Source organism: Schistocerca americana, chromosome 2 (assembly GCF_021461395.2).
Source record: "Schistocerca americana isolate TAMUIC-IGC-003095 chromosome 2, iqSchAmer2.1, whole genome shotgun sequence".
NCBI classification, from domain to species: domain Eukaryota; kingdom Metazoa; phylum Arthropoda; class Insecta; order Orthoptera; family Acrididae; genus Schistocerca; species Schistocerca americana.
Genome location: NC_060120.1, coordinates 478778190 through 478805579, shown reverse-complemented (window position 1 = coordinate 478805579; position 27390 = coordinate 478778190). Strand labels below are relative to the sequence as shown.

The 27390-nt window shown below is 37.9% G+C and overlaps 1 protein-coding gene across 3 annotated transcripts in view; it reads left to right on the top strand.

Annotated features, from left to right (window-relative positions):
- Nucleotides 1-3715: 3715 nt before the first annotated feature.
- The window catches only part of LOC124594930 (PAT complex subunit CCDC47), a 78297-nt gene continuing 54622 nt past the window's right edge, over nucleotides 3716-27390 (top strand). For 2 of the 3 annotated variants that reach the window (XM_047133430.1, XM_047133428.1), the window contains exons 1-2: nucleotides 4089-4410; nucleotides 21406-21663. In XM_047133430.1, coding sequence (XP_046989386.1) covers nucleotides 21412-21663 — 252 coding nt within the window. In that variant the 5' untranslated portion in view covers nucleotides 4089-4410; nucleotides 21406-21411. Of the gene's footprint in view, nucleotides 3860-4088; nucleotides 4411-21405; nucleotides 21664-27390 lie in introns of those variants that run through there. The other variant, XM_047133429.1, reaches the window with a different exon arrangement.

The following is a 27390-nucleotide window of genomic DNA, read 5'->3' as shown; positions in this document are numbered from 1 at the left end:
AGTGATGGACAAAAGTAGTGAACTGTGTCATGGATGGCAGGGAACTCCCTCTCACAGATGCTTCATTTGTGCTGTGAAAGTGTAAGGTTCTTTGAAAAGAAAGCCAGTGGTTGTCAGAGGTCACTGAGGTGTTTCTGCAAGGCTACATCTAAGCCATGCTGGCTGGCGTAGATCACTAGTGCCAGCTGGGTGCTGTGCTGAGTTAGCCAGAAGTGTGGTGTTGGCAAGGCTGTTCTTTGCAGTGGTAGAAGCAGCGTTCATTTGGTCTGTCCAAGAAGCAGGATTGTTATGCTTTGTGTTAAGACCAGCAAGGGGGTCTGTTAGTTTCTCTTGAATAGAGACTGTGCCATAGAAATGATGCCAACAGAAGTTATGCACTCCAAGGGACCAGCAGAGTTTTTGGGAGGTTTGTGGGTGCTGAATTTCCTGAATACCCTGAGGCTGTCAGGGGAGGGGGATGATACTCTCTGCACAAATTGGTGGCCCAGGATTGTCACCTGGGAGGCACCGTAGATGCGTTTGGTGGGAGTGATGATAGCCCCAAATTCGTTGAACTGTTGAAACATTACTGTCAGATGATCATGGAGTTCCTGCAGTGAGGAAGAAAATACCCATATGTCGTTGAAGTAGGCGAAACAAAAGGGCAGGTCATGCAACACACTGTCAATAAATTGTAGCCATTTCTCAGCAGCATTTCAGAGGTCAAACGTTATATAGAACGATTCAAAGAGGCCAAAGGGCGTGATGATGTCAGTCTGCGTGATATTTTCTGTGGCAACTGGTATCTGCATGAAAGCTTTTGTACAGCTTGCTGAACAGTGAAGGGTCTGACTGAGATCTTGGGAGTTCGGGAACCATATATCTGTCTGGCACAATAGTCGCCAAAGACATGTACTCAAATAATCATTACATCACATATCCAAATTGGATATCTACTCATCTGAAGCCTTGTCTCAACAAGTTCTGAAGCAATTTCTCACAAAATATTGAACAATATTGATAATAAATATAGTACTATCTTTCAGTTTCTGTCAAAAGCTGTAGTAAGGAAATAATCTGTGACCTGTAGGTCTCTGTACAAACTACTGCACATCAGAATTTGTGCTTCTGAATCTGATGACAGTCGCTTCATTATCTGGAGACGTGTAGACTGTCACTAGATCGTGAATCCTGTTCAGGAATTTAGTTACTTAAAATACGAAAATAAAAAGATATTTAAAAGTGAAAACGTGTAATTGATGTTGTTAAAACAGACTGTCTTGATATTATGTAACGATTTTCAACATAAATGTTGTGATGTTGTTGTTATGTTGTGTGTTTATGATAGTACTTTTGTGTATGTCGATTTAAGGACAATATCTGGAGTCAGGATAACTACATCTAGTTAAAACTTTAGATGGAATGAGGTGATGAGACCTTGAAGAGTATTTTGAAAGTGGGTTGTAGTCAGGATGTGATGTTGGTGATTATGGGTTGATGAAGGCTATTTATCAGGTAAGGATTGCGAGAGTTGGGGTGAAGCATCAGGATCTGTCTGCAGTTTTGTGAGGATTGGGTGCAGTAAGAGTGGACATACTGCACCTGATATGGCCTGAGTGGTACAAAACAAGAATATATATGCAGGAGACAGTAAAATGTGTGTGGTTCTGTGATTAAGTGGTTATTGCATTCAGGCGAAATGTGGAATGGGTGACCAGTGTAATTTGCTGGAGATTAAGGGATTACTCAAACTGATGAGTATTTTCGGGAACAGTCATGATAAGACAGATTGCATTGGGGATGGGATGTAGGGAATTATTTTGATAGAGTGAAAATTTAACATGGTAAATAGGCACTGTCATTTCAGAGGTTTTTATCTTCAACTTCTAGAAATATGTGAGGAGTAAAAGGTTACAGGTATTACTTTATGGAAGGGCATTGTCTTAGAAGGGGATTGGATTTTCAGTGAGGACAGCTAGGTGAGCTTTTATATTTCTGCCTTTGATGGTAAATGTAGATGAGAGCCGGCCGGTGTGGCCGTGCGGCTCTAAGCGCTTCAGTTTGGGACCGCGTGACCGCTACGGTCACAGGTTCGAATCCTGCCTCGGGCATGGATGTGTGTGATGTCCTTAGGTTAGTTAGGTTTAAGTAGTTCTAAGTTCTAGGGGGCTGATGACCTCAGAAGTTAAGTCCCATTGTGCTCAGAGTCATTTGAACCATTTTTTGTAGATGAGAAATTTTAGGAGCAATATACATTGGTTTGAAATTGACAATATTCTTTGTATGGTGCCAGATGACAGTACAATTAACAATAGTGGACAAGCATTCTGGAAGAGAATGGGAAACAAGAGCAGTGGATATGGAGGAATTTTCGATCTAGGAACCAGGACTGGAGTTAAGTTCCTAATCAACCTCCTGTGGCCTCAGACACTGTCTCATAGAAAACAGCTGTGAAGGTTGACAGATAACTTGGAAGCCAGGGTTTATTTGTGATTTGGGGGGGGGGGGGAGGCTGTATGGTGCAATGATCCTTAGGGCCAAGGTTGTGGATGGGAGTTTTTGTACCAACACAGAGCAGAACGCAGGAATTGAGGAGTGATCAGGTATTGATCATAGACTCTTTACATAGTATGAGTTGAATAATGAATGGAAAGAAGATCAGAGTATAACGTCCCATTGATAGTGCAGCCATTACATAAACTCTGATTGAGAAAGGGTAGGGAAGGAACTTTGCAACTGCCTTTCAACAGTACCATTAAAAAATTTCCTTGAGGGCTTGAGGGAAATCTAGGAAAATCTAAATTTGGATGTCTGGACAGTTATTTAAGGTGCTGTCCTCCAAAACTGTATGATGTTGGATTTATGTTTTCTATTCTGGAGGATAGCGTCCTGGTAATAAAGAATCTGTGGTCAGCACAGCACAGGTATGTGTTGAAGAAGATGTTTAAAAAGTGATGAAGGTCATATCCATTGGTTTAGTGTTGGCAGTTTCATGTGGGATTTCCTTGGCTTCTTGGAAGGATGAAGTATCAGTACCCTGTATTTTGTCTGAGTTTTTTGTTTCGGCAAGGAAACTGTGGAATTTCGTTTGACACTGAATTTATCATACCTGGAATGTACTTCAGTTGATGCAGATAAGAATGATATGACTATTGCAGGTGCATATGAGGTTGAAGGGATGATGCTGCTGATGTTGAAACTTGTAGGTTACTGTTCAGATGGTGCTGTTGCTGGGTGGTGCTACTGAACTGAAAGTGACAATGACCAAGGAGCTGATGTAATGGCAGCTGCAACAGGACAGATAAATGAATTCAGTTGTGGTGGATAAGGTGGTAGATGTGTGTAAGGTGGCATAAAGACTGGAGAAGTCATTTAGCGGTGGAGTATGCAGGAAATATGGGCCAACGAAGGGGGAGGGGGGGGGGGGATGAAGTTACGGGTGTCGGTAGGAACAGAACAGAAGTGGGTGTAAATGACTGGATGTTGTAGTTGTGGTATTGTCCATGGCTAATTTTTTCGGTAAATGTTCGGAAGAAGGCAGCAACAGAGACAAAGTGGACAACTCGAAATGAGGAGCAGGGGGCAGGAATGGTAAACGGCGACTGGGAAGAGACCAACCGTTACGACAGCGATAACAGTTAAGTATGATCCCGGCAGTGTAGGTGCTTGGAAGAAAGATGATGTTGATGAAGGTGATTGCAGGGAACACGGAAAACTTTTCTGGCGATGACAGCCTAAATGTGGGTTAGTGGGAGCAAGGAAACTTTACCTTGCTATGAGCTGTAACGGGTGTACCTTGCCTTTCTAGAGTATAAGTCGATGAGGTGTCCCAGTACTCGGATGACGGCTGCCTAGTCAGTAGTGTAATTACGTATGAAAGGTGCTTTTATACATTTGTATTGACAACGTTTTTTAAATAGTTTGTCTGTTACCTAAATTATTAAAATTAAATTTTTTAAGGTTGAGTTTGAAAGCAAAGTTTGATGGCATTTTCAGCTGTCTATTAACTTTATTTTTCCAAACTATTACATGTGCCAGTAAAAGCATGAAGCGAATGCATTGCTCGGTCAATATCTTTGTACGTTTATTACTCTCTCAAAGATCATCATTATAAGTGTATCACATATTTCCCCTTCAAATTGTTTGTAGCAAATTAGGTTGCATGTTGTGGTCAGGTGATTCAGTGTTTACATACCATGTGAATAGTTTTATCAGCCCAAACTTTTGATGTTGAGACTTAAAAATTGTTATAGGAAATTCGGTCTGCCGCTTAACGTATGATTGATGTGCTCCTACCGCGACACAAATTGAATTAAGTCTAAAGAACTTGTAGGTTTTCATAATTCGCAGAAGTTGCGCAGGAAATAAGTCATCGGATTGAACGAGTGTAGTTTTTGCAGTTGGAGTTCGCAACCTCACAAAATTTAGAAGGTAAATGGCAATGTGTAACCTTCTCATAACCTCGTTAAAAAACCGGTGATATCGGTATTGTGTAGTTATAGATCTACACAACCTTTGTTATGAAAACACATTTCCTTTAAACAAACTTTGTGTTGTTGTTGTTGTTGTTGTTGTCTTCAGTCCAGAGACTGGTTTGATGTAGCTGTCCATGCTACTCTATCCTGTGCAAGTCTCTTCATCTCCTACAGCCTTCTGAATCTGCTTAGTGTATTCATCTCTTGGTCTCCCTCTACAATTTTTACCCTCCACGCTTCCCTCCAGGACTAAATTGGTGATTCCTTGATTTGTCAGAACGTGCCATACCAACCGAACCTTTATTCCAGGGAAGCTGTGTCACAAATTCGGGACTGATGACCTCAGATGTTAATTCCCATAGTGCTCAGAGCCATTTGTCACAAATTCCTCTTTCCCCCAGTTCCTCGTTAGGTACGTGATCTACCCTGCTAATCAGCATTTTTCTGTAGCACCACATTTCTAAACCGTGTATTCTCTTCTTGTTTAAACTATTTATCGTCTATGTTTCACTCCCATACATGGCTACACTCCATACAAATAATTTCATGAAGGACTTCCTGTCACTTAAATCTGTACTTGATATTAGCAAATTTCTCTTCTTGAAAACCGCTTGTGCTACGGTTGCAGGTTCGAATCCTGCCTCGGGCATGGATGTGTGTGATGCCCTTAGGTTAGTTAGGTTTAAGTAGTTCTAAGTTCTAGGAGACTGATGGCCACATATGTTAAGTCCCATAGTGCTCAGAGCCATTTGAACCATGTTTTGAAAAACGCTTGCCCTGCCATAGCTGGTCTACATTTTATATCCTCCCTACTTCAACAGTCATCAGTTATTTAGCTTCCTAAACAGCAAAACTCATTTACTACTTTAAATGTCTCATTTCCTAATCTAATTCCCTCAGCATCACCTGATTTAATTCAACTACATTCCATTATCCTCGTTTCGCTTTTGTTGATGTTCATCTTATATCCTCCTTTGAAGATACTGCCCATTCCTTTCATCTGCTCTTCCAGGTCTCTGACAGAATTACAGTGTTGTTTGAAAACATCAAAGTTTTTATTTCTTCTCCATGGATTTAAATTCCTATTCCAAATTTTTCTTTTGTTTCCATTACTGCTTACTCAGTATACAGTTGGATAACATCAGGGATAGGCTACAACCCTGTCTCACTCCCCTCTAACCACTGCTTCTTTTTCGTGCCCCTCGACTCTTATAACTGTCATCTGGTTTCTGTACAAATTGTAGTAGCGTTTTGCTCCCTGTATTTTACCCCTGCCACATTCAGAATTTGAAAGAGAGTATTCCAGTCAACATTGTCAAAAGCTTTTTCTAAGTCTGCAAATGCTAGAAACATAGGTTTGACTTTCCTTAACCTATCTTATCTAAGTCATAGGACCAGTATTGCCTCGAGTGTTCCACATTTCTACGGAATCCAAACTTATCTTCCCTGAGGTTGGCTTCTACCAGTTTTTCCATCTGTCTGCAAAGATTTCCTGTAACGATTTTGTAAACATAACTTATTAAACTGATAGTTCAGTGATTTTCGCACCTGTCAATACCTGCTTTCTTTGGGATTGGAATTATTACATTCTTCTTGAAATGTGAGGGTATTTTGCCTGTCTCATACATCTTGCTCAGGGTAGTTCCATGAGTAACAGAATGACACTCAGTGATTGTTTCTGCACTTAAGCATAGAAAAGACCAAAAACCATGATAAAAGACAAAAAAATTTAATATTTTATTTTATACAAAACCAAAGGAACACAATTTATTTAATTTAATAGTTTAAGTTTTGTTCAAATAAAGAGACTCACGTAAAAGAAACTTTCTGTTAGTGGAATGATATAATTCAGGCATGCATATTTTTATCATTTATAATGCAACAATAATTCAACATGCCAATTCCCTATAAAAATTCACGAAAATTATATTGTGAAGAGGATAAAGGGAAACGAAATGGCATAGAAGATAAATGCACGAAACTAATATTTTACTAACACAATAAAAAAATCGCTGTTAATGGAATGACAGTCAATAATAATGGAATGACAGTTTCACTTGAAAATTACAAGTTTTATTCTGCTCTGCTGAATGGGTAGGTCTGGTCTATAGTAGGTGCAGCTAGTTTCTCTACAATTTGGTCTTTTTCTACCCAACATTTATATTCCTTTGCGGGAAGTGTAAATATATTTCCATTTGCATCATTCTTTCTAAGAAAAGAAATTTCGTAACTATCATCAATGTAAATCACCTGCCCCACAAAAAATTTTGATATGTTTCTTCCAGCATACGAAACCAGAGCAAAATCACCTTGATGCAAGGCCGTATCATTGATCAGGCCTTGTGAATTTTCTTTGGCTGAAGATCGCTTTTTGAAATTGTGCACAAACCTCTGGAGAGATAGCGAGTAATGCTGGTACTCAGTAATATGTGGAATGATAGGTTAAACAGCCCCCCCCCCCCTTTCCCCTCCCATGAACCATGGACCTTGCCGTTGGTGGGGAGGCTCGCGTGCCTCAGCGATACAGATGGCCGTACCATAGGTGCAACCACAACAGAGAGGTATCTGTTGAGAGGCCAGACAAATGTGTGGTTCCTGAAGAGGGGCAGCAGCCTTTTCAGTAGTTGCAGGGGCAACAGTCTGGATGATTGACTGATCTGGCCATGTAACACAAACCAAAACGGCCTTGCTGTGCTGGTACTGCGAACGGCTGAAAGCAAGGGGAGACTACATCCGTAATTTTTCCCGAGGGCATGCAGTTTTACTGTATGGTTAAATAATGATGGTGTCCTCTTGGGCAAAATATTCCGGAGCTAAAATAGTCCCACATTCGGATCTCCGGGCGGGGACTACTCAAGAGGACGTCGTTACCAGGCGAAAGAAAACTGGCGTTCTGCAGATCGGAGAGTGGAATGTCAGATCCCTTAATTGGGGAGGTAGGTTAGAAAATTTAAAAAGGGAAATGGATAGGTTAAAGTTAGATATAGTGGGAATTAGTGAAGTTCGGTGGCAGGAGGAACAAGAGTTTTGGTCAGGTGAATTCAGGGTTATAAATACAAAATTGAATAGAGGTAATGCAGGAGTAGGTTTAATAATGAATAAAAAAGTAGGAATGCGGGTAAGCTACTACAAACAGCATAGTGAACGCATTATTGTGGCCAAGATAGACACGAAGTCCACGCCTACTACAGTAGTACAAGTTTATATGCCAACTAGATCTGCAGATGATGAAGAAATTGATGAAATGTATGATGAGATAAAAGAAATTATTCAGGTAGTGAAGGGAGATGAAAATTTAATAGTCATGGGTGACTGGAATTCGAGAGTAGGAAAAGGGACAGAAGGAAACATAGTAGGTGAATATGGATTGGGGCTAAGAAATGAAAGAGGAAGCCGTCTGTTAGAATTTTGCACAGAGCATAACTTAATCATAGCTAACACTTGGTTCAAGAATCATAAAAGAAGGTTGTATACATGGAAGAATCCTGGAGATACTAAAAGTTATCAGATAGATTATATAATGCTGTATACTGAGCAAGCAGTAAAGGAAACAAAACAAAAATTCTGAATTAAAATCCATGGAGAAGATATAAAAACTATGAGGTTCGTCGATGACATTGTAATTCTGTCAGAGACAGCAAAGGACTTGGAAGAGCAGTTGAACGGAATGGACAGTGTCTTGAAAGGAGGATATAAGATTATTATCAACAAAAGCAAAACGAGGTAATGGAATGTAGTCGAATTAAGTCGGGTGATGCTGAGGGAATTAGATTAGGAAATGAGACACTTAAAGTAGTAAAGGAGTTTTGCTATTTGGGGAGCAAAATAACTGATGATGGTCGAAGTAGAGAGGATATAAAATGTAGACTGGCAATGGCAAAAATGGTTCAAATGGCTCTGAGCACTATGGGACTCAACTGCTGTGGTCATTAGTCCTCTAGAACTTAGAACTACTTAAACCTAACTAACCTAAGGACATCACACACACCCATGCCCGAGGCAGGATTCGAACCTGCGACCGTAGCAGCAGCGCGGCTCCAGACTGGAGCCGGCGGCAATGGCAAGGAAAGTGTTTCTAAAGAAGAGAAATTTGTTAACATCGAGTATGGATTTAAGTGTCAGGAAGTCGTTTCTGAAAGTATTTGTATGGAGTGTAGCCATGTATGGAAGTGAAACATGGACGATAACTAGTTTGGACAAGGAGAGAATAGAAGCTTTCGAAATGTGGTGCTACAGAAGAATGCTGAAGATTAGTTGGGTAGATCACATAACTAATGAGGAGGTTATGAATAGAATTGGGGAGAAGAGGAGTTTGTGGCACAACTTGACCAGAAGAAGGGATCGGTTGGTAGGACATGTCCTGAGGCATGAAGGGATCACAAATTTAGCATTGGAGGGCAGTGTGGAGGGCAAAAATCATAGAGGGAGACCGGGAGATGAATACACTAAGCAGATTCAGAAGGATGTAGGTTGCAGTAAGTACTGGGAGATGAAGAAGCTTGCACAGGATGGAGTAGCATGGAGAGCTGCATCAAACCAGTCTCAGGACTGAAGACCACAACAACAACAACAACAGGCTTAACAGCAAGGATGGTTTTGGTCAGCTCTATTGAAACTATTCCTATCCATGTTTGATCTAATTCCTCTTTATTCTCTGCAATTTGCAGGGCAGAGATATAAAAATGTTTATGCCACAACATCTTTCACATGCAATTTTTGCAAAGTCCTCAGCACCAGATAGTATCTGTTTGCCAGTTTTGCAGACAGTCCAGACTGCAAGCTTTACGGTTCCACCAATCCATGTGACGTGACAAAGAAGTTCCATGAAATATTTATTCCGTAGTTTTCTCATAAAAATGTCAATTTGGCAAACAGGAAACATTGCTTAAATTGACTGGCTGCACCATCACTCATGAATGTGACAGATTCTACCTCTGGGAAAGCATGCAATGAATATTTATTGTGATCAAGTTCATCACTAACAACAGCACAAGAATATGCATCATTTTGTGAGTCCCAACATATGCTGTAATCAAAGTGATTTGTGGTTTTGACCAATGAGCACTCTGGACTTTATTCTACAGGTGAACAGTATAATTTTCTGCAAAATCTACTTGCACTGAGGTGTTCTTCTTGTTAGCAGAATTATTTTTGCTTTCAAAAAGTTTTGATTGTTGTCTTTTATTAAATGTATGTTGTGAGAATTGGGGTAGCATGTTTAAAAGAGCATCAAGACTCTGACCAACAGTAGCATGAAACTTTTTCAGAGTGATTTGCAGGTTCATTTCACAGGTTCACTGTTTGCCATTGTGTCCATTTGATCAGCTTCTTCATTAAGTTCTCAGCCAAAGAATACTTTTCTTTCAAAGATACATTTGCTCACTTTTCACAGTTTGACATCATGCAAACTTCTTTCTCTTGATTGCAAGCTATTGTGCTGATGGAGGCGGAAAAAATGGTTTTCACTTGTGGAACAACCTCATTTATAACTTTCAAAAGTAGCTTTACGTTCTCATGGTAATGGCAGACACACACGTTGTGCGGTGTATCTTGTAAGGTGCACAGAAACTTGGTCTTGATGTGCAGAGCTTGGACAATTTTATGGACGTGTCAGGGAATTCCTCTTGATATATAGCATGGGCTTCTTTCAAGGTCATGATCATGTACCTGTTCTGGACTTTGGTTTTTCCACTTTCCTTATCCTTCATTATCACATAATCTTTCATCCCAGGAGTTTGGCATTAAATATCATCTCAAACATAAAAAGTATCAACAGCTTCTTCTGTGCCTGGATTTAGGCAGCTAGTTCCAAGACAACTTTCTTGCACCTTCTTGAACATCTAGGTAAACAAGTTTCTACATGTTTAACTGCTTTCGTTAATGAAGTGGGAGATTTATATGGACTGTTGGGGTAGGTGACGTAAGCATCACTATCACTGCTGGGCTCTAACTTTATTTCTGAATTTTTTTTGATTAAGTTTCTCTTTTTCTCGTTATTTCTTAAGTTGAGCAACAGTTAAACTTCGCTGTTTTTTCCTTTACCTGTCTTTCCCCTTAATCTCATCACTTAACGCTGTTTCCGGTATTCTCTCATTTCCTCACCTGATGTGAGGAGCATGATAACAACTGTAAAAATGAAATATCTTGTTTGATAAGTATTGTGGAAACAGTGTAATTGCTAGAAATAAGCTAATATCTATTTTCAATAAAAAAATTCTATTCAACACCCTATATTAAACTGTCTCTATTATTTAGGCATAATATGTAGTGACCTTTAAAGATAACTGCTAGTTCATAGGAAGTCAGTAACTTCTTTTACTATAGACAATATTGAGCCTTCCTTATAATTTGGCATTGTTATTGCTTCCAAGAGAAAACATAGGTTATAGAAGAATAAATACTGTTTATCAAAATAATTAACTCCATTTATGTAGTATGCAGCCATTTAGTCATTTCATTGTAATCTTTACTAAGGAAGCTTATTAACTCACCTATCAGCGTTTACTCTTCAGACTCACTGAATGTAAGTTTCTTCTCTCTGAAAAGAACATTCTTGGTTTGTAGAACTTCCCCATTTTCCCTCCAATTTTTGCTAATAGTATATCCAACATACGAAATTGCAGTATAGCCAACATATAAATGTATTTGACATACAACTTCTTAAGGAATGTCAGTCAAATTCAGTTATATAATTATTGTCATTCCGTTACCGCAAGTGTGTCATTCCATTACCACTTTAAAATATTGTCTATAATGAACATTTTTTTTTTCTCTGCTGTGATACTTTTATCTGTCTCATAAATCTGTATTTGCATGCCTATTTTCAGGAGTCTATAAAACTGTATTGATCCTGAAAAACAAATTTCAGGCTTTTTTCAGTAATGGAATGACAGGAGATAACAATAAAAAATAAACCAAATTGGGGACTGTACTAATTAAATAAAATCAATATAAGCTATCGAAATGAGCTGCCCTTAGATACTTGTAAAGTTTTTCCGATATATTCTGTTAATAAATTGCTTTACAATGCATCATTGTAGTACTTTTGAAAACTAATTTCTTAGAGGGTCTAGAAGCTGAAATTTAAGACAAGCTGTAAAGCCATTTGTCCAGTTCCAGTACTTCTTAACATGAATATGAAGCTTCAAATTAAAAAATTGTGTTTCAGCTAACAGAACTGATAATCAGATTTGTAATAAAAATATTTTTAATGTTTAAGATTTGTATCCATGTTCTCATGTAACAGCCCCTCTCCAGATGGGAGTGTTTTGTCATGGGTGGTTCTCCCAAGGCTGTCAGCAGTTCTGATGGAATATTGTCTACTCCCATGGCCTTGTTTCGACTTAGGTCTTTCAGTGCTCTGTCAAATTCTTCACACAATATCATATCTCCCTTTTCATCTTCACCTACGTCCTCTTCCATATCTATAATATTGCCCTCAAGTACAATGCCCTTGTACAGACCCTCTATAACTCCTTCCACCATTCTGCTTTCCCTTCTTTGCTTAGGACTGGTTTTCCATCTGAACTCTTGATATTCATACATGTGGTTTTCTTTCCTCCATAGGTCTTTTTAATTTTCCTGTAGGCAGTATCTAATCTTACCCCTAGTGATATGCCTCTACATCCTTACATTTGTCCTCTAGCCATCCATGCTTAGCCATTTTGCACTTCCTGTTGATCTCATTTTTGAGACATTTGTATTCCTTTTTGCCTGCTTTGTTTACTGCATTTTTATATTTTCTCAATTCATCAGTTAAATCCAGCATCTCTTCTGTTACCCAAGGATTTCTACTAGCCCTCGTCTTTTTACCTATTTGATCCTTTGCTGCTTTCCCTATTTCATCTCTCAAAGCTATCCATTCTTCTTCTATTGTATCTCTTTCCCCTGTTCTTGTCAATCGTTCCCTAATGCTCTTTCTACAGCCTCTGGTTCTTTCCGTTCATCTAGGTCCTATTTCCTTAAATTCATACCTTTTTGCAGTTTTTTTTAGTTTTACTCTACAGTTCATAACAAATAAATTGTGGTCGGAGTCCACATCTGCCCCTGGAAATGTCTTAAAATTTAAAACCTGGTTCTTAAATCTGTCTTACCATTACATAATCTATCTGAAACCTTCCAGTGCCTCCAGGCCTCTTCTATGTATGCAATCTTCTTTCATGATTCTTACACCAAGTGTTAGCTATTATTAAGTTATGCTCTGTGCAAAATTCTACCAGGCAGCTTCCTCTTTCATTTCTCACCCCCAGTCCATATTCACTTACTCCTTTTCCTACTGTCGAATTCCAGTTCAGTCTCCAGCCTCCCTTAACTATCTGAATAAGTGCTTTTATCGCACCATACATTTCTTCAATCTCTTCATCATCTGCAGAGCTAGTTCGCGTATAAAGTTGTACTGCTGTGGTAGGCATGGGCTTCATGTCTATCTTGGCTACAATAATGCGTTCACTACGCTGTTCATAGTAGCTTATCTGCGTTCCTATTATGTTATTCATTATTAAACCTACTCCTGCATTACGCTTATTGGATTTTGTATTTATAACCCTATAGTCACCTGACCAAATGTCTTGTTCCTCCTGCCACCAAACTTCGCTAATTCCCACTATATCTAACTTTAACCATCCATGACCCTTTTTAAACTTTCTAACGTACCTGCCTGAATAAGGGCTCTGACATTCCACACTCCAATCTGTAGAACACCAATTTTGTTTCTGCTGTTAATGACGTCTTCCTAAGTAGTCCCCGCCCAGAGATCTGAATGGGGGACCATTTTGCCTGTGGAATATTTTACCCAAGAGGTTACCATCATCATATGACCATGCAGAAGAGCTGCATTCCATTGGAAAAAATTATGGCTGTAGTGTCCCCTTGCTTTCAGCCGTTTGCAGTTCCAGCACAGCTCAGCCATTTCGGTTGATGTTACGAGGTCAGATCAGTCAATCATCCAGACCGTTGCCCTGAAACTACTGAAAAGGCTGCTACTCGTCTTCAGGAGCCACACTTTTGTGTGGCCTCTCAATACCCATCCATTGCGGGTGCACCTACAGTACGGCTATCTGTATCGCTGAGGCATGCAAGCCTGCCCACCTATGGCAGGGTCCATGGTTCAGGGGGGGACGGGGGGATAATCTTTAAAGGTGATGAAATCTTTTGTATTCTACATCTTACAATCACACTGTATGTTGTAAGGGGAGGTATGTTGAATTGTATATTTTTTTGTTTATGTACGAGGAGTCTTTAACTGTCTGGTTTTGAAGAAGTGTATTGTGCAAAGGCATCTGAGCATGCCACATGACCTATGTGATTCACTATGTTGTTTCCAAGAATGGTATTTTACAAAGTCATCCAAGGATGTCACATGACTGTACTCAGACGTTTGTGTCTAGTATCTCGCAAGTACATTTTATAGCCATATAGGTCTAGAGCTGCAGCTATTTGATATGCTGGATACACTTTGGGAGGAGAGATGCAGTTGAGAGCTGCCGTAGTTATGTCAGAAGTGTTCATATAGCTCGGTGGTACTGTATTACCTCAAAAAGTACATATCTACATTTCAGATTACAGGTAGTAGGCCCACACTGTTTTAATATATCAGGATGCTCCATATATCGCTTGTTTCTGTTGAGATCAGTTACGTATGCATATTTAATTTAAAATTTTGAATGTGGTACTTACATTAATTGTGTTGCTTAAAGGTTGATTTTCCACAAAATCTATTAACACTCCCTTTGAGAGCACCCATCCAACTTTGCCTAGTGACTCAGGGCATCTTTGTTTTCATTATTATCACAAAATCCTCATATCTCCTTTTACATCAGTAAATATGACTATGCCGTGACTAAACTGTTACACTTAAAATTGGAAAATGATCTTTTGGATCTTAGTACAGCCACACCATTTTGTTTTTTTCACTGTTTCCACAACTTGTTGGAAATGAATCTAATGTGATTCATTGAACAAGGTAATACCGAATTGTTTCCTTTGTCCACTTAGTCTGGTAGTTATTGCTGAGATTTTTGTTAGTAAAAAATGTCAGTTTTGTGTATCCTAGTAATTCCCAACCCATATCTCTCTATTTAGCTCTCCTCGGTTTTTGAATGGGTTTTACATTAGAAGTCCTTACCTCTCTGCCGTGAATCAAAGCTGCTAGTACATGCCAATTGTTAAACTTTCTTTTTCAGGTTTGCTGGAAGCTTATTTAATTCAAACCTCTATTTAGTGTGCCGAAAAGACTTCAGGTCTTAAGTCTTATGTTTATTTCTTTTCCTGCCCATACAGTTATCACCTCGAGTCTCCCCCCCCCCCCCCCCCCCCAATACAAAAACCCGTGTTGTAGGACGCCAAAGTTAACAAGTGGTAATAAGTTATTCCATTCATTGTCTAATTTTATCAAAAATAGTGGTAAACAGACTGTCAGTTTGTTCAGATATGTTCCACTAATACACATTCTTTTTTTTCAGTTTGAGAATGTGGTAATTTCTGTTTAACTATTGAGATCGGTTATGTGTTAAGGAATTATCATACCTGACTCTTCTTAGTTCAGTAGTTAGTTAGTTTCATGTTCCATAGGTCATTTTGCAGGATAGAACAAGTCATTTTGCATTCACACCATAAATTAATTTGCACATATGGTTACATTCTGAACAATGAAGTTTTTTCCCAAAAAAGGGAAAGAAGGTGTGCAGATGTTGTGGGTTAGTAAGTCCTGCCCACCAGCTTTTAAACATTACAGTGTTGGAAATTGTTCTGTGGAATAGGAGTTGTGAAGGAGAAACTTTCTCAGTTTGTTTTCAAATTTTACTTTGCAGTCTTTCAGACATTTTATATCACTTGGTAAGTGATCAAAAATTTTTGTTGCAGCATTGTGTACCCCTTTTTTGTGCTAAAAACAACCTTGATGCAGAGTAATGAATGTCAGTTTTCTTTCTGGTATTGTAATTATGTACATCATTATTCCTTTTGAGTTGTAGTGGATTATTTACAACAAACACTGTAAGGGTCTAAATATGCTGTGAAGCAGTAGTCAGAATGCCCAACTCCTTAAACAGGTCTCTACAAGATGACCATGGATGAGCACCACATATTATCCTTACAACATGTTTTTGTGCAATGAGGACTTCCTTTCTTAAAGATGAATTACACCAGAACATTATTCCATATAACATTACTGAATGAAAAATGTGCAAAGTATGTCAACTTACTGATCTGTCTCTCCCCAAGATTTGCAATGATTGTAAGTGCAAATTTAGTGAAACTAAATTGTTTCAGGAGTTCCAAAATGTCCTTTTTACCAATTTTAAAATCCCGTTATGGACACCTAAGAATTTTGAAGTTTCCATTCTATTTAATATTTCCTTGCCGTGTGTTATAACATTGATGTAGTGTCCCTAGATGTGCAGAACTGAACATGTTGTGTCTTTTTAAAATTGAGGATGAGACCATTCAGTCAGTGATACTTTTAAGAACTTCGTTTACAATTTCTTCTGTTCTTCAGTTTCTGTATGTATGCTTGGATTGATTAAATACTTACATCATCAGCAAAAAGAACTAATTCTGCTTGTTTTATATTAGACAGCAGATCGTATACACGTATGAGGAACAATAATGGACTACAATTGGGCCTTGTGGATCCCCATACATGATTTCTCCCCAGTAAGAATTATGTCCCTGGCCTACATTGATTGAATTACTGAGTACAGCTTTCTGCACTCTTTTGGTTAGGTATTACATTATCCATTGTTTGGCTATACCCATCAACCCCATAATACTTTAATTTACCTTGGAGAATACTGTAATTCACACATTCAAAGGCCTTAGATAGGTTGCAGAAAATACGAAATTTTATTATTTAATGCTTGTGAAATCTGGTGAGTGAACATGTAAATGGCATTTCAGTAGAGCAACACTTCTGAAAGCAATACTATGATTTACTCAGGATATTATTGTTTATAAGGTGAAATACTATTCTGGAATTCATCATCTTCTCAAAAGTTTTGGAAAATGTCAGCAGTGAAACAGGCTGGTAGTTATTGATATTTCTCTATCACTTTTCTTCTAATAAAGTCTAATATTAGTTGTACCATCAATGTATACTACACACACACACACACACACAGAAAGTTGACACTTTGCACGGCGGCTGATAGGAGCGACCGTAATGGCATTTCCTATTTACAGTCACTCCCATCAGCCACAGCACGGAGTGTCAACTTTGTTTGTGCGAATATTATGTTCTTCAGTATACTAAGATGCTGAAATTGCTGTTTAACCCTTTCCAGCCCAACTTTTATTTACTTGTGGGAAAAAATATTTTTCACGTATTTCCCTACATAATGATTGGAAAAATACATATTTATAAGAAATTTTGTTATATTTTTGTTTTTGGAGGGAAATTTGGGATGACTCCATATGGCAACATTGGGCAGGATTTGTTTCCTTCAGTCAGGTGGTTGGGATGTCACAGTGCTTGGTAATGGAACTTGAATGAATATTTTAATTACACAATTTGATGCAGTTTAGTAAAGAAAAATTAGTACATACAATATTGCAACTTGCATATCAGGACAATTTTATATTTTTTACATCATGATTGTTACTTTACATGAAAATTTAAGAAACAGTTCCTGTCTTTGGTAAAGCAAAGAGGTTTATTACATTTGATGCATTTCGTTCGAGAATATGCTGTAATGCACAATTTACATCTCTGATTGTTTTCTACATGCTGTGGCCAGTGTCCAATGTCATACCTTACATCATCAACTGGGCTGGGAACCAATGGGGCTCGTTTCTTCACAACTGTAGGCGATGGACTGTCATCTGATGGCCGTCCTCGTCTTCTTACCAAAATGTCTCCTGCTTTTAGTAGTAGTCCATGAGCATCAGACCAAAAAATCAACATAGACATGTGTTTGGTAATTCCTCTTTGTCTGCAATGTTGGCAGTTTAGGAGCCACACATTCACAACACACATATCAAGGAGGTGGAATACGATCCTTAGATAAAATCTTTTCACTCCAATATTACTCCTATACAAAGCAACCAGCATGTCATGCAGATCAACTCCTCCCATCGAACGGTTATATTCTCTAACAATGTCTGGCCTTGGAACATCAATATATTTTCATTCTCCCACTGACCAACGTCTCACTGGTTCTACTGGACTTACTCCTTTGTATGATGATGCAAGAACGACAGACTTGTTATCATACCACTTCAGCGCTATGATGTTTCTTTCTGTTTCAGTTCGGTAATCGTATGATCCTCGTCCCTGCTTTTTCAGCTCACTGTCTGCTTTTAGATTGAAGCCTTGAAGTCTTGTGGGTCTAACAGTTCCAACAGCCAAAATGCCATAGCTTTTCAGGGCAGAAATAAGATTGTAAGAGGTGAACCAGTTGTCTGTAAACACTTTAAAATTTTTATATTTTGGCAGACCTTCCACAAGCCTTATCACAATATCACCACTTATACCAAGACCAGTATCCTTATGTACAGTTCCTTTCCCTCAGTACATTTCAAAATCGTACACAATTCCACTAGAACCAGCATGGGCAAAAACTTTTATACCCCACTTGTGTGGTTTGCTTTTTACATACTGTTTCAGGGATGAATGACCTTTGAAAGGAATGATTAATTCATCCACTGAATGATATTTCTCAGGTTCAATAATTGAAAAACCTTGTTTGATTTTGTCAACAAATGGTCTCACCTTGAACAGCTTGTCATAATCAGGGTCCTCTCTTTGTTTCGTTTTAGTGTTGTCATTCACATGTAAATAATTTCTTAGCTTATCAAACCTATTTCTAGGCATTGAGTCAGCTATTGGAGAAAATCTTGTAGCCTCTGCCCAGTACATTCTGTAACTAGGCATTTTCACAACACCTGCTAGGATGTTTATCCCTATATACTTTTCTATTTCACGAAAATTTGTATCTAAAGATGCACCTGTTTTCTGTGTGCAGTATAGATTAGATTGCTCAACTAGGTTCTGGATAATGTCATCACTACACATTGTTCTGAAATACTGCAAAAGTCTCAGTTCATTTCCTGGAGGTTCAGAAAAAACTGCGTTACATGATGTGTCCACTTCTTCAATGTCCTTCATTCTCCACCGAAGATCCCAGTGTGTATCACACTGAATGACTTGGTGCAAGGTTTGGCTCAGCAAGTAATCTTGAAGCTAAGGGAACATCATCTTCATCATTGGCTTGAGGGTCCAGAATTCCAACCACATCAAGGCCCATTTCTTGAAGAAACTGTATATCCAGTGTAGTAGGGTCCTGCTGCCGAGCATTTTCAATCTCTTTCTCCAGACGTATCAAGGTCAAAATCAGATAAATCACCTTTGAGAAGCAGCAATATTTCTTCTTCTGATAATGATTTATGATTGCGAATCATCTGATAAACAAGCCAGAAATTTTTTACTAAAGCAGCTAAAAACTGGTAAATTAAATCGTTAAAAATTTTAACATATTAATATTAGTTAGTATAATAGAGCTTCAAAAGAAACTTGAAAATATTAGAGTTACACATTTTGGTCAACTTTAGTCGAAGTTATTGCATGTACTACAGTTGGTAACATAACAAACGCCCAATGATGCCAAATGGAATCACACATGTTTGTGACTTCCAAGCAGAAAATTACCATAACTAGCATTATTTTCAAAGTGTTTACTAGTTAATTTACACTTTCAACAATAATTTATTAGTGCAACTTTTATATTAGTTTGCTTCCTTTACCTTGATATAATATTTTGAAAGTCCAGCTGGGTGCACTGTACTGTAGACACCATGCAACAATACTTTTGTCAAGGCATTGTAGCCTGGTGCTCTCTGTTTTAGCGAATTCGCGGTAGCCAACCTAAGAACAATGAACTTTAGAAAGCCCTGTACACTAGTTTATAATCTTTGGACAAATAGTTTTGCCTTGGGAAAAAGTTAAATATGATGATGCCATATGGCATCACTGGGCTGGAAAGGGTTAATTTAAACTTGCGTGCCTCCTCTTTTCTGAAATAAATTCTTGTATCTGCATCACTGATTTCATGCCAGAATAATATGTTTCTTTTGAGCCGTGCACCTGTTTTTCACTGTGCTTCTCGCTAGTCTGTGATTACTTACAAATTCTAAGGTGGCCTAGGACTATGATGCCATTCATGAAGTTAGTTTAAATTTTAGTTTGATTCTGTCTTTTCCAGAATCCATTTTATATTTGTTTTCTTCTGAAAGAATGTGTTTAGAACAAATGTATTATCATTCTTGTCAGTTTCTACTGACATACGATATTTGCCATACCTTAAAGTTTCCCACTGAAGACTTGCTCTTTAATTTTGTCACATATTTGCATTTAATTTGTAACCACCTATTATTTTGTTCTGAGATTTCCTGCCTGTCGGTTTCTGTAACTCTTTGTGATGGACTTGCACCTTTTCTTCAGAATGTGGATATGTTAAGGCAAAGACTTGAATAGTTTCTATGTATTAAAAATCTTTCATTTCTTTTCCAAACAAGGCTTGATATTGTGTTGGCAAATTCCTTCAGTATCTATAAATTCTTTTTAACTTTTTTTATTCACAATAAAGTGTATTCCTGAGTTTCTTGTTTGCTTTGTTTCTTGGGTATAGAACGCATGTCCTGATTTTAATTATGTTTTACTTATTTCTAAAAATCCTACTAGGCCTATATCCCAACTGATATTAGTTAATTCCACTTTTTACTTGACTGGCCTTTGTATCATCCTAAGATTCTGCAACTATATTATCCCTAAATATAGTAGAAGCTGTTTGTGTCTATCAATGTTTATGTGACTCAAGAAGCTTTTTGATCAAATGGTTTACAGGCATTGTCTCACTGTGCTGTATGTAGTGTCGGTTCATGATCAGACCATTGATATTTCTTCCCCACAAAGATATCCCTCAGCTTGAGTAAATTATGTCTACTATCAATTACACAATGTTAATGATCTAGCGGACAATATTAATAGTAACTTTTCACAGACGATTTAGTTATCTACAGTGAAATACATTCTGAATGAAGCTATACAAATATTCTATAAGATTTTAAAGTTATGCAGTGATTGTCAGCTTGCTTGAAATGTCCAAAATGTGAAATTATACCATTTACAAAAAAAAAATATTAGCCTATGAATACAATATTAGTGCATCACAGTTGGAACCTGTAAACTCATACAAATGCCTGGGTATTACATTTAGTAGGGACATTAAGTGTAATGATCACATATGTTCAGTCATGGGTGAAGCAGGTAGCATACTGTGGTTTATTGGTAGAATACTAGGGAAATGCAGTCCAGCTACAAAGGAAATTACTTAAAAATCACTCATGTAAGGCATCCTAGAATACTGCTCTAGTCTGTGGGACCCACACCAAGTAGGACCGGCAAGGGGTACTGAATGTATACAGAGGAGGGCAGCGTGGGTGTCACAGGCTTGTTTGACAAGCGGTAGTGTGTCCCTGAGATGTTGAAAGAACTGAACATCTAAGAAAGTGTACTAACAAAATTTCAAGAACTGGATTTCAGTGATGACTCTAGGAACATACTACAACATCCTACACATTGCTCCCATAGAGATTATAGGGGTAAGATTAATTACAACAAGCTCAGAGGAATTTAAATAATCATTCTTCCCACACTGCATATGTGTATGGAATAGGGGAAAATGCACTAATAACTTGTACAGTGGGATGTATCCAATTGCCGTGCACTTCACAGCAGTTTGCAGAGTATAGACGTAGGTGAATGGAAATTTGTGGATTTGACATTGGAATCTGTTGTGGTATGCTCACTGTGAAATAATAGATATTTCCACCCAGTTTCTGGAAGATGCTGGTTTTGAGTGTTATGCTATACTCATATAAGTAAAATCCATATCATTAATTGTGTTATATATTATTATTTAACATAATGCCAATGATCACTTTTTTCTGAATGTTGCAGTGGATAATGAAGCCATATGTAATTATAATTCACGTATTTCTTATTGCGACTCACATGTGGGTAGCTGCACATCTCAGAGATGAAGTTGAAGATAATGAGTTTGCAGAATTTGAAGATTTTGAAGAAGATGAGGAAGAAATTCCACTGAAGGACTCACAAGAAACCAATCAGGTGCCCAAAGCCAAAGCACCTCCAGATCATCCAGAAATTGAAGAAGAAGAAGAGGAGGAGGAAGAAGAAGATGAAGCAGTAGTGGAAGTAAGTAAAACTTGACTTGGCATGCTTGTTGGTTGATTTTAGTTGTTTTGTGACACCATTAGACCTGACAATAACCTGGCCATTTTTTTTAAAAAGAGTTATGGAATGTTTCTCTTCTTTTGTATCACATGGGAAATATATTATCCACATATTACTTGTTTGCAATTAAATGTCGAGTAAAGTAATAGTCAAACAATAAAGGCACGTATTAAGATACAGCTTTCGTTTGTTAAATTTCATGAGGGCTATTCAATAAAGAGTGATGATGGAAAACACCTCCCATGAAAGCATTTCTCGCAGATTAAGGAATAGGAAAAAGTTACATTGGTCCAAATCCGAAGTATAGAGAGGGTGAGGAGTGCAATTCACATTGATTTTTGTAAGACATTTAGTAATAATATTTGCAATATGTGGCCACACGTTATCATGGTGCAGCATCCACCTATTTCACAGATATGTGGTCTTTTGCACTTGATATGAACTTCCAAACTTTCCAGAACAATCCTGTAGTATTGCTCATTTTATGGTTTGTGCAGGTAGAACATAATGATAAACCGTTCCATGAATATCAAAAAATGACTATAACTTCCCAGCAAAAGCAGTCCTGTTTTGCTTTTTTGTAAGTTGGTGATGGAGATTCCCATGCTGAGCTTTGCTGTTTGCTCTCAGGTTTAAAATGAGGTAGCCATGTTTCATCAGCAGTGATTACCTTTGAAAGAAACTCTGGATTTTCCTCTAACATACCTTCAACTGCATGCAGACCTACAAGCGAATGTCCTTTCGTTTGGGAATTAGCAGTCTTGGAACCCACCAATGACAAACATGTTTTAGGTGTAAATTATCTTTGCCAACTTGTGGGTGGCATACTGTTGAATTTTCTATGCTCCAGAATGTGTTAGTAAGATTATTTATCGATCCTCTCGCACAGTAACACCTGCAGTGTTGTTTTATTCCGCAAGAGCAGTGACTGGAACACTGGGTCCAACTTCCTATGAAATTGGTTGTCTCCCGTCTTTAAACATTTTAAACCATCTTTGAGCTGTGGTCTAGGGAAGAACAGATTCTCCATAGGCCTCCTGCAACACTGCATAGACCTCAGCTGAAGCTTAGTTGAGACAAAAGCAGAGTTTCAAAGTCGCATATTGTTCATCACACCTCGCCACCATGGTTGCAATATGTCTCAATTTGCGTGCCTCTCACAGGTGTGAACCAGGAGTGCCAACAATGAAACTGATATAGCATGTTCTGTATGCATTAAGCAAACGAAATATCCTAAGATTAAATTCTAGCATGAGAAATTGTCACAGTAAAAATGTTATGACCATTCTTTAGTGAACAGCTGTTGTACATTTGTTGTGTAGTTATACAATTGTGACACACATGTATCTGTCAAAAGAGTGATAGAAATGGCAGTGTGGGCTGTGTTGCTGTCAGTTTCTCTGACTTTCTTTGTAAGATGAAGTCCAGATAAAACCTCTTTACTTTAATGGAGGTCCATTCCAAACTTTACTGCATGCCTTGGAACACAAACTGCACTAGGCCTATAAACTTAGTTACAGTGTGGGTAACAGGTGGCTGGCACTACTGTTGTTTTGTCTCCCTGATTAAATCAAATGTTGAAAAATTATGATAGAATGAATAATCTTATCAATATTTTAGGATCATTTGGAATAATTTAATGTTAGATTGCAGTTATGAAATCACTATGAAGCCACTGTTTTGTTTATTGTGATCAGTCACAAACTGAGTGAGATGACAGTGGTTAGAACACTGGACTCTCATTTAGGAAGAAAGCTGTTCAAATCCCCATATAATTATTCTTATTTAGGTTTTTCATAGTTTCCCTAACTTTTCTAAGCCAAATGCTGGAATGGTTCCTTTGAAATTCTGTAGTTTTTCTTCCTCCTGTTGAAGCTAATGTATTCTCTGATTGACAGGACATTGAAGTGTAATCTTCATTCTTCATTCAACTTTTTCAACTGGTTTGATGCAGTGCTTCAACTACACCCATCTTCTGCTAATTTTTTCAGTTTGGAGCTCTCCTACACCCAATGGCCTTCCATCATATTTTACGTATATTAAGTTCTTCCTAGCTCTGTATTATTTTCTCTTAACTATTTCTTTCATTGTCAAGTTTACAGTTATTGGATGTGTCTCAGCATGTCTCATGAATTTGTCCCTTCATCTGGCAATGGCTTTTCTTTCGACTGTTCACTTCCTTTCTAAATTCTGTACTAAGATGTAAGTTTAACTCTTTCTTACTGATATGCAGAAAGGCTGCTTTGTCTTTGAACAGAAGAATTAGCATCTGTTACCTTTGATCTTTAATTCCTCTCTAAATAGTAAAGGAAACCATACATGAGCAATGTGTTTGTCTGAGGGTAATTAAGTGAATGTAAGGCAGCTCAGAAGGTAACTATTGCAGATGTTGCTTTACTTTCTGTGATCTGGAGCCCTGAACACTCAAACAATTGGTAGGATGGGAGCACATAATTTGTTCTTTGGTGCAGTCCCCAGAAAAGTAGCCACAACATAGTTTTGTGCCCAAGATGGGTCTTGCTAAAGTACAGTTACGGACACTGATACCAGGTAGCTACTCTAAGCAGCAGATACAGAAATACATACCCACTTCCACATGCTATTTGATTTCAAAAGCTCGTAAAATAAAGAATGAGAAAGGTATGTGGACATGCCCAGATTCATACTGTGGGCATCTGTTGCAAGATGATATGCTTACTGTTGCTCTGCAATATTACCCAAATGATGACAAAGATTGCAGCAGCGAAGTCCTAACCGGGCTGATGTTATCTCTGTTAGTTAAAATGGTAAAAAAGTTAAAAAGATGTATAACAAGATCAATAAGAGAAGCGTATCTCCTAATGGAAAAAAGAGAACCCGAATTTAAAAATTGGTCTCACAAAATTCTCCTCCTTACGACCAAAATGGGTAGAATGCCTGTCAGTGAAGGAAGTATGCACATGCATTTACTGCTCTAATTTGAAACTTGTTTGCTTTGCCATAAGGAGTGTCACGAGAAAGATGTACACAGATGGACACTATGCTTTTGTGTATATGTCTAGAGACACAAGATAAATGTTGGTTGCAGGAGGGTGCAATGTGTCGTGATACTGAAGTGATGACTGTTGAAGCATTACACCTTCAGGATACTGACAATAATGTATGCATTGTGGGAGGGAGGAGAGTTGTTGAAGAAGACAGTAGAGCCAGACAAGTTTGATACAGAGGTTAGGCTTTGGGTCATAAAAGGAATAGCTCACCATCATATCCAGACGATTCAGAGACAGGCCATAGCAAAAGTAAAATCAGCCACATCCCAGAATACTGCCACATTAGTTCCTCATTTCAACTTTGCTGAGAACGTGTCTGTTGCTTTACAGAACGAAATTCAAAGTTATCGCTGGCACACATCACAGATATCAATATTCACATGTGTTGCTCACTTCCTGGGAACATCACACTGTTTTGCTATTGTCAGTGATGATCTCAATCATGCCAGTGCACATGCATGTCACGCTGTCAGCATGATAATTGATGACATAGCATCAGAGGCCATGCATTTCATATACATTTGTATGTGACTGACGGTGCAGCGTCTCATTTTAAAAACTGCTTCCAGCTTTATGAGCTTGGTCAGGAATTAAGACAAAAAAAGGGATATTTTCAGCAAAAGGTCATGGAAAAGGTGCATGTGATGGAGTAGGAGGTATGCGTAAACATCTTGCAACAATATTTAATCTCCAGCATGAAGCTGTTGATACTATAAGAGATGCTACTAGATTTGTATACACCATATTGACATTAGTAACAAACATGAAACTCTTAATTATAAATGAACGTACATCAAAGAGAGAAGAGTGTTCTTCTATGAAGCATGTGGTAGGAATTCAATCAAGTCACTACTGGGTTGCACCCCAGAGTGACACATAAATTGCAAGAATGGTTCTCTACAAAATGCAGTCTGTTACTGTGTGAGAAATGCAGAGACCACAATCTACAATAAAAGACTTCATAGTGAGCCACTTCATTTCTTGTGTGTATGACAATCTGTGTTAGGTGGGGCAGATAATAAATGTCTCTCATGAACTGCAAGATATAACCATCTCCTTTATGACACCTCTTGGTCCTGCATATGCTTTCAAATGGCCATCATCATAAGGTCAATGTACAGTTCCCATTTCCCTAGTACTGCTCTTATTGGATCATCTTTGTTTGCGTGAAAATTCAGCTTGGCTATACAAGTTCAGCGAGCAGTAGATGAAAAACGCAAATGAACTCTTTCCAACAGTGCAGTGTTGATTGTTACATTGTAGGCAATTTTAATTTGTGGAGAGTCTGAAGAAGTAAAATCATGACAGAAGACAATAATAATTTATGAACAATATCATAAAAAGAAAAATGGAAAAATGGGTATAAAAATATTCTGTATCTCATTATTGTTATAAAATGTATTTGAACAAAATTATAAGTTGTTTTCTCACTCACCTATAATGTAAAGTAATTATTTTGTTTCAGAAATACCAGTTTTGCATGATATTTACTTAAAATCAGCAAGGAATTTAAATATTTAAGTGTCCATGATTTTTTTTTTTTTTAAACCTTGAGAGTAGAGCTAGGTCTACCTAATAAAATTCTCACATTTTGTTCAGACAAGTATTGCCCACTCTGATTGCACATTTCCTAAGTAAAACAACCAACTAAAGTACCATGAAATTTTTAGAACATTTAGGATGGGGGTTTTGGAGAAAATAATTTCTAAATAACCAAAAAATGTCAGATTCTTTCATCTTTATGTACAAATATTTTGACATTTTAAGAATTTCATACTTTAATGCCACAGCTGACAGCTGGCAGTCTTCCACTTCATCATTTCTCAAGACAGTTGACATCCTGTGACTATTCATATTTTCAAAACAAAGTATTTATTGAAAGTATTCAGATCTCTATCACTTTTGGTTTCTTTATTACAATTTTTCAATTTTCCCTTTCATTACAACATTTTCACAAATACTCTCATTTTGAGAGGTCTGTAGCATTTTAACACATCATCAGAAAATCAAAATATTATAGTTTTGGAGAGGTACCGGGTGGAACTTAAGATACCCCGGGTGATCAAAACGTCAGTATAAATTTGAAAACTGAATAAATCATGTAATAATGTATATAGAGAGGTACAAATTGACACACATGCCTGGAATGACATGGGGTTTTATTAGAAACAAAAAATACGAAAGTTCAAAAAATTTACGACAGATGGCGCTTCATCTGACCAGAATAGCAATAATTAGCATAACAAAGTAAAACAAACATGTTTACTGGAAATGCTCAATATGTCCGCCATCATTCCTCAACAATAGCTGTATTCGAGGAATAATGTTGTGAACAGCACTGTAAAGCATGTCTGGAGTTATGGTGAGGCACTGGTGTCGGATGTTGTCTTTCAGCATACCAAGAGATGTCGGTCGATCACAATACACATGCGACTTCAGGTAACCCCAAAGTCAATAATCGCACGGACTGAAGTTTCCTTGTACTCCCACAGATTTTTTAAGTGCTATTGGTTGTTTCTTAGAGATGTTGGATCTAAGCTGGTGGCACCTTGGTAAGTTTTTCTACAGATTTTGCAGTGAATCGCTACTGCTATTTCTAGTGGGAGCAAAGCTTCAACATGCTCCATGGAATTGATATAACGTTTTGTTGGTGGCAGGT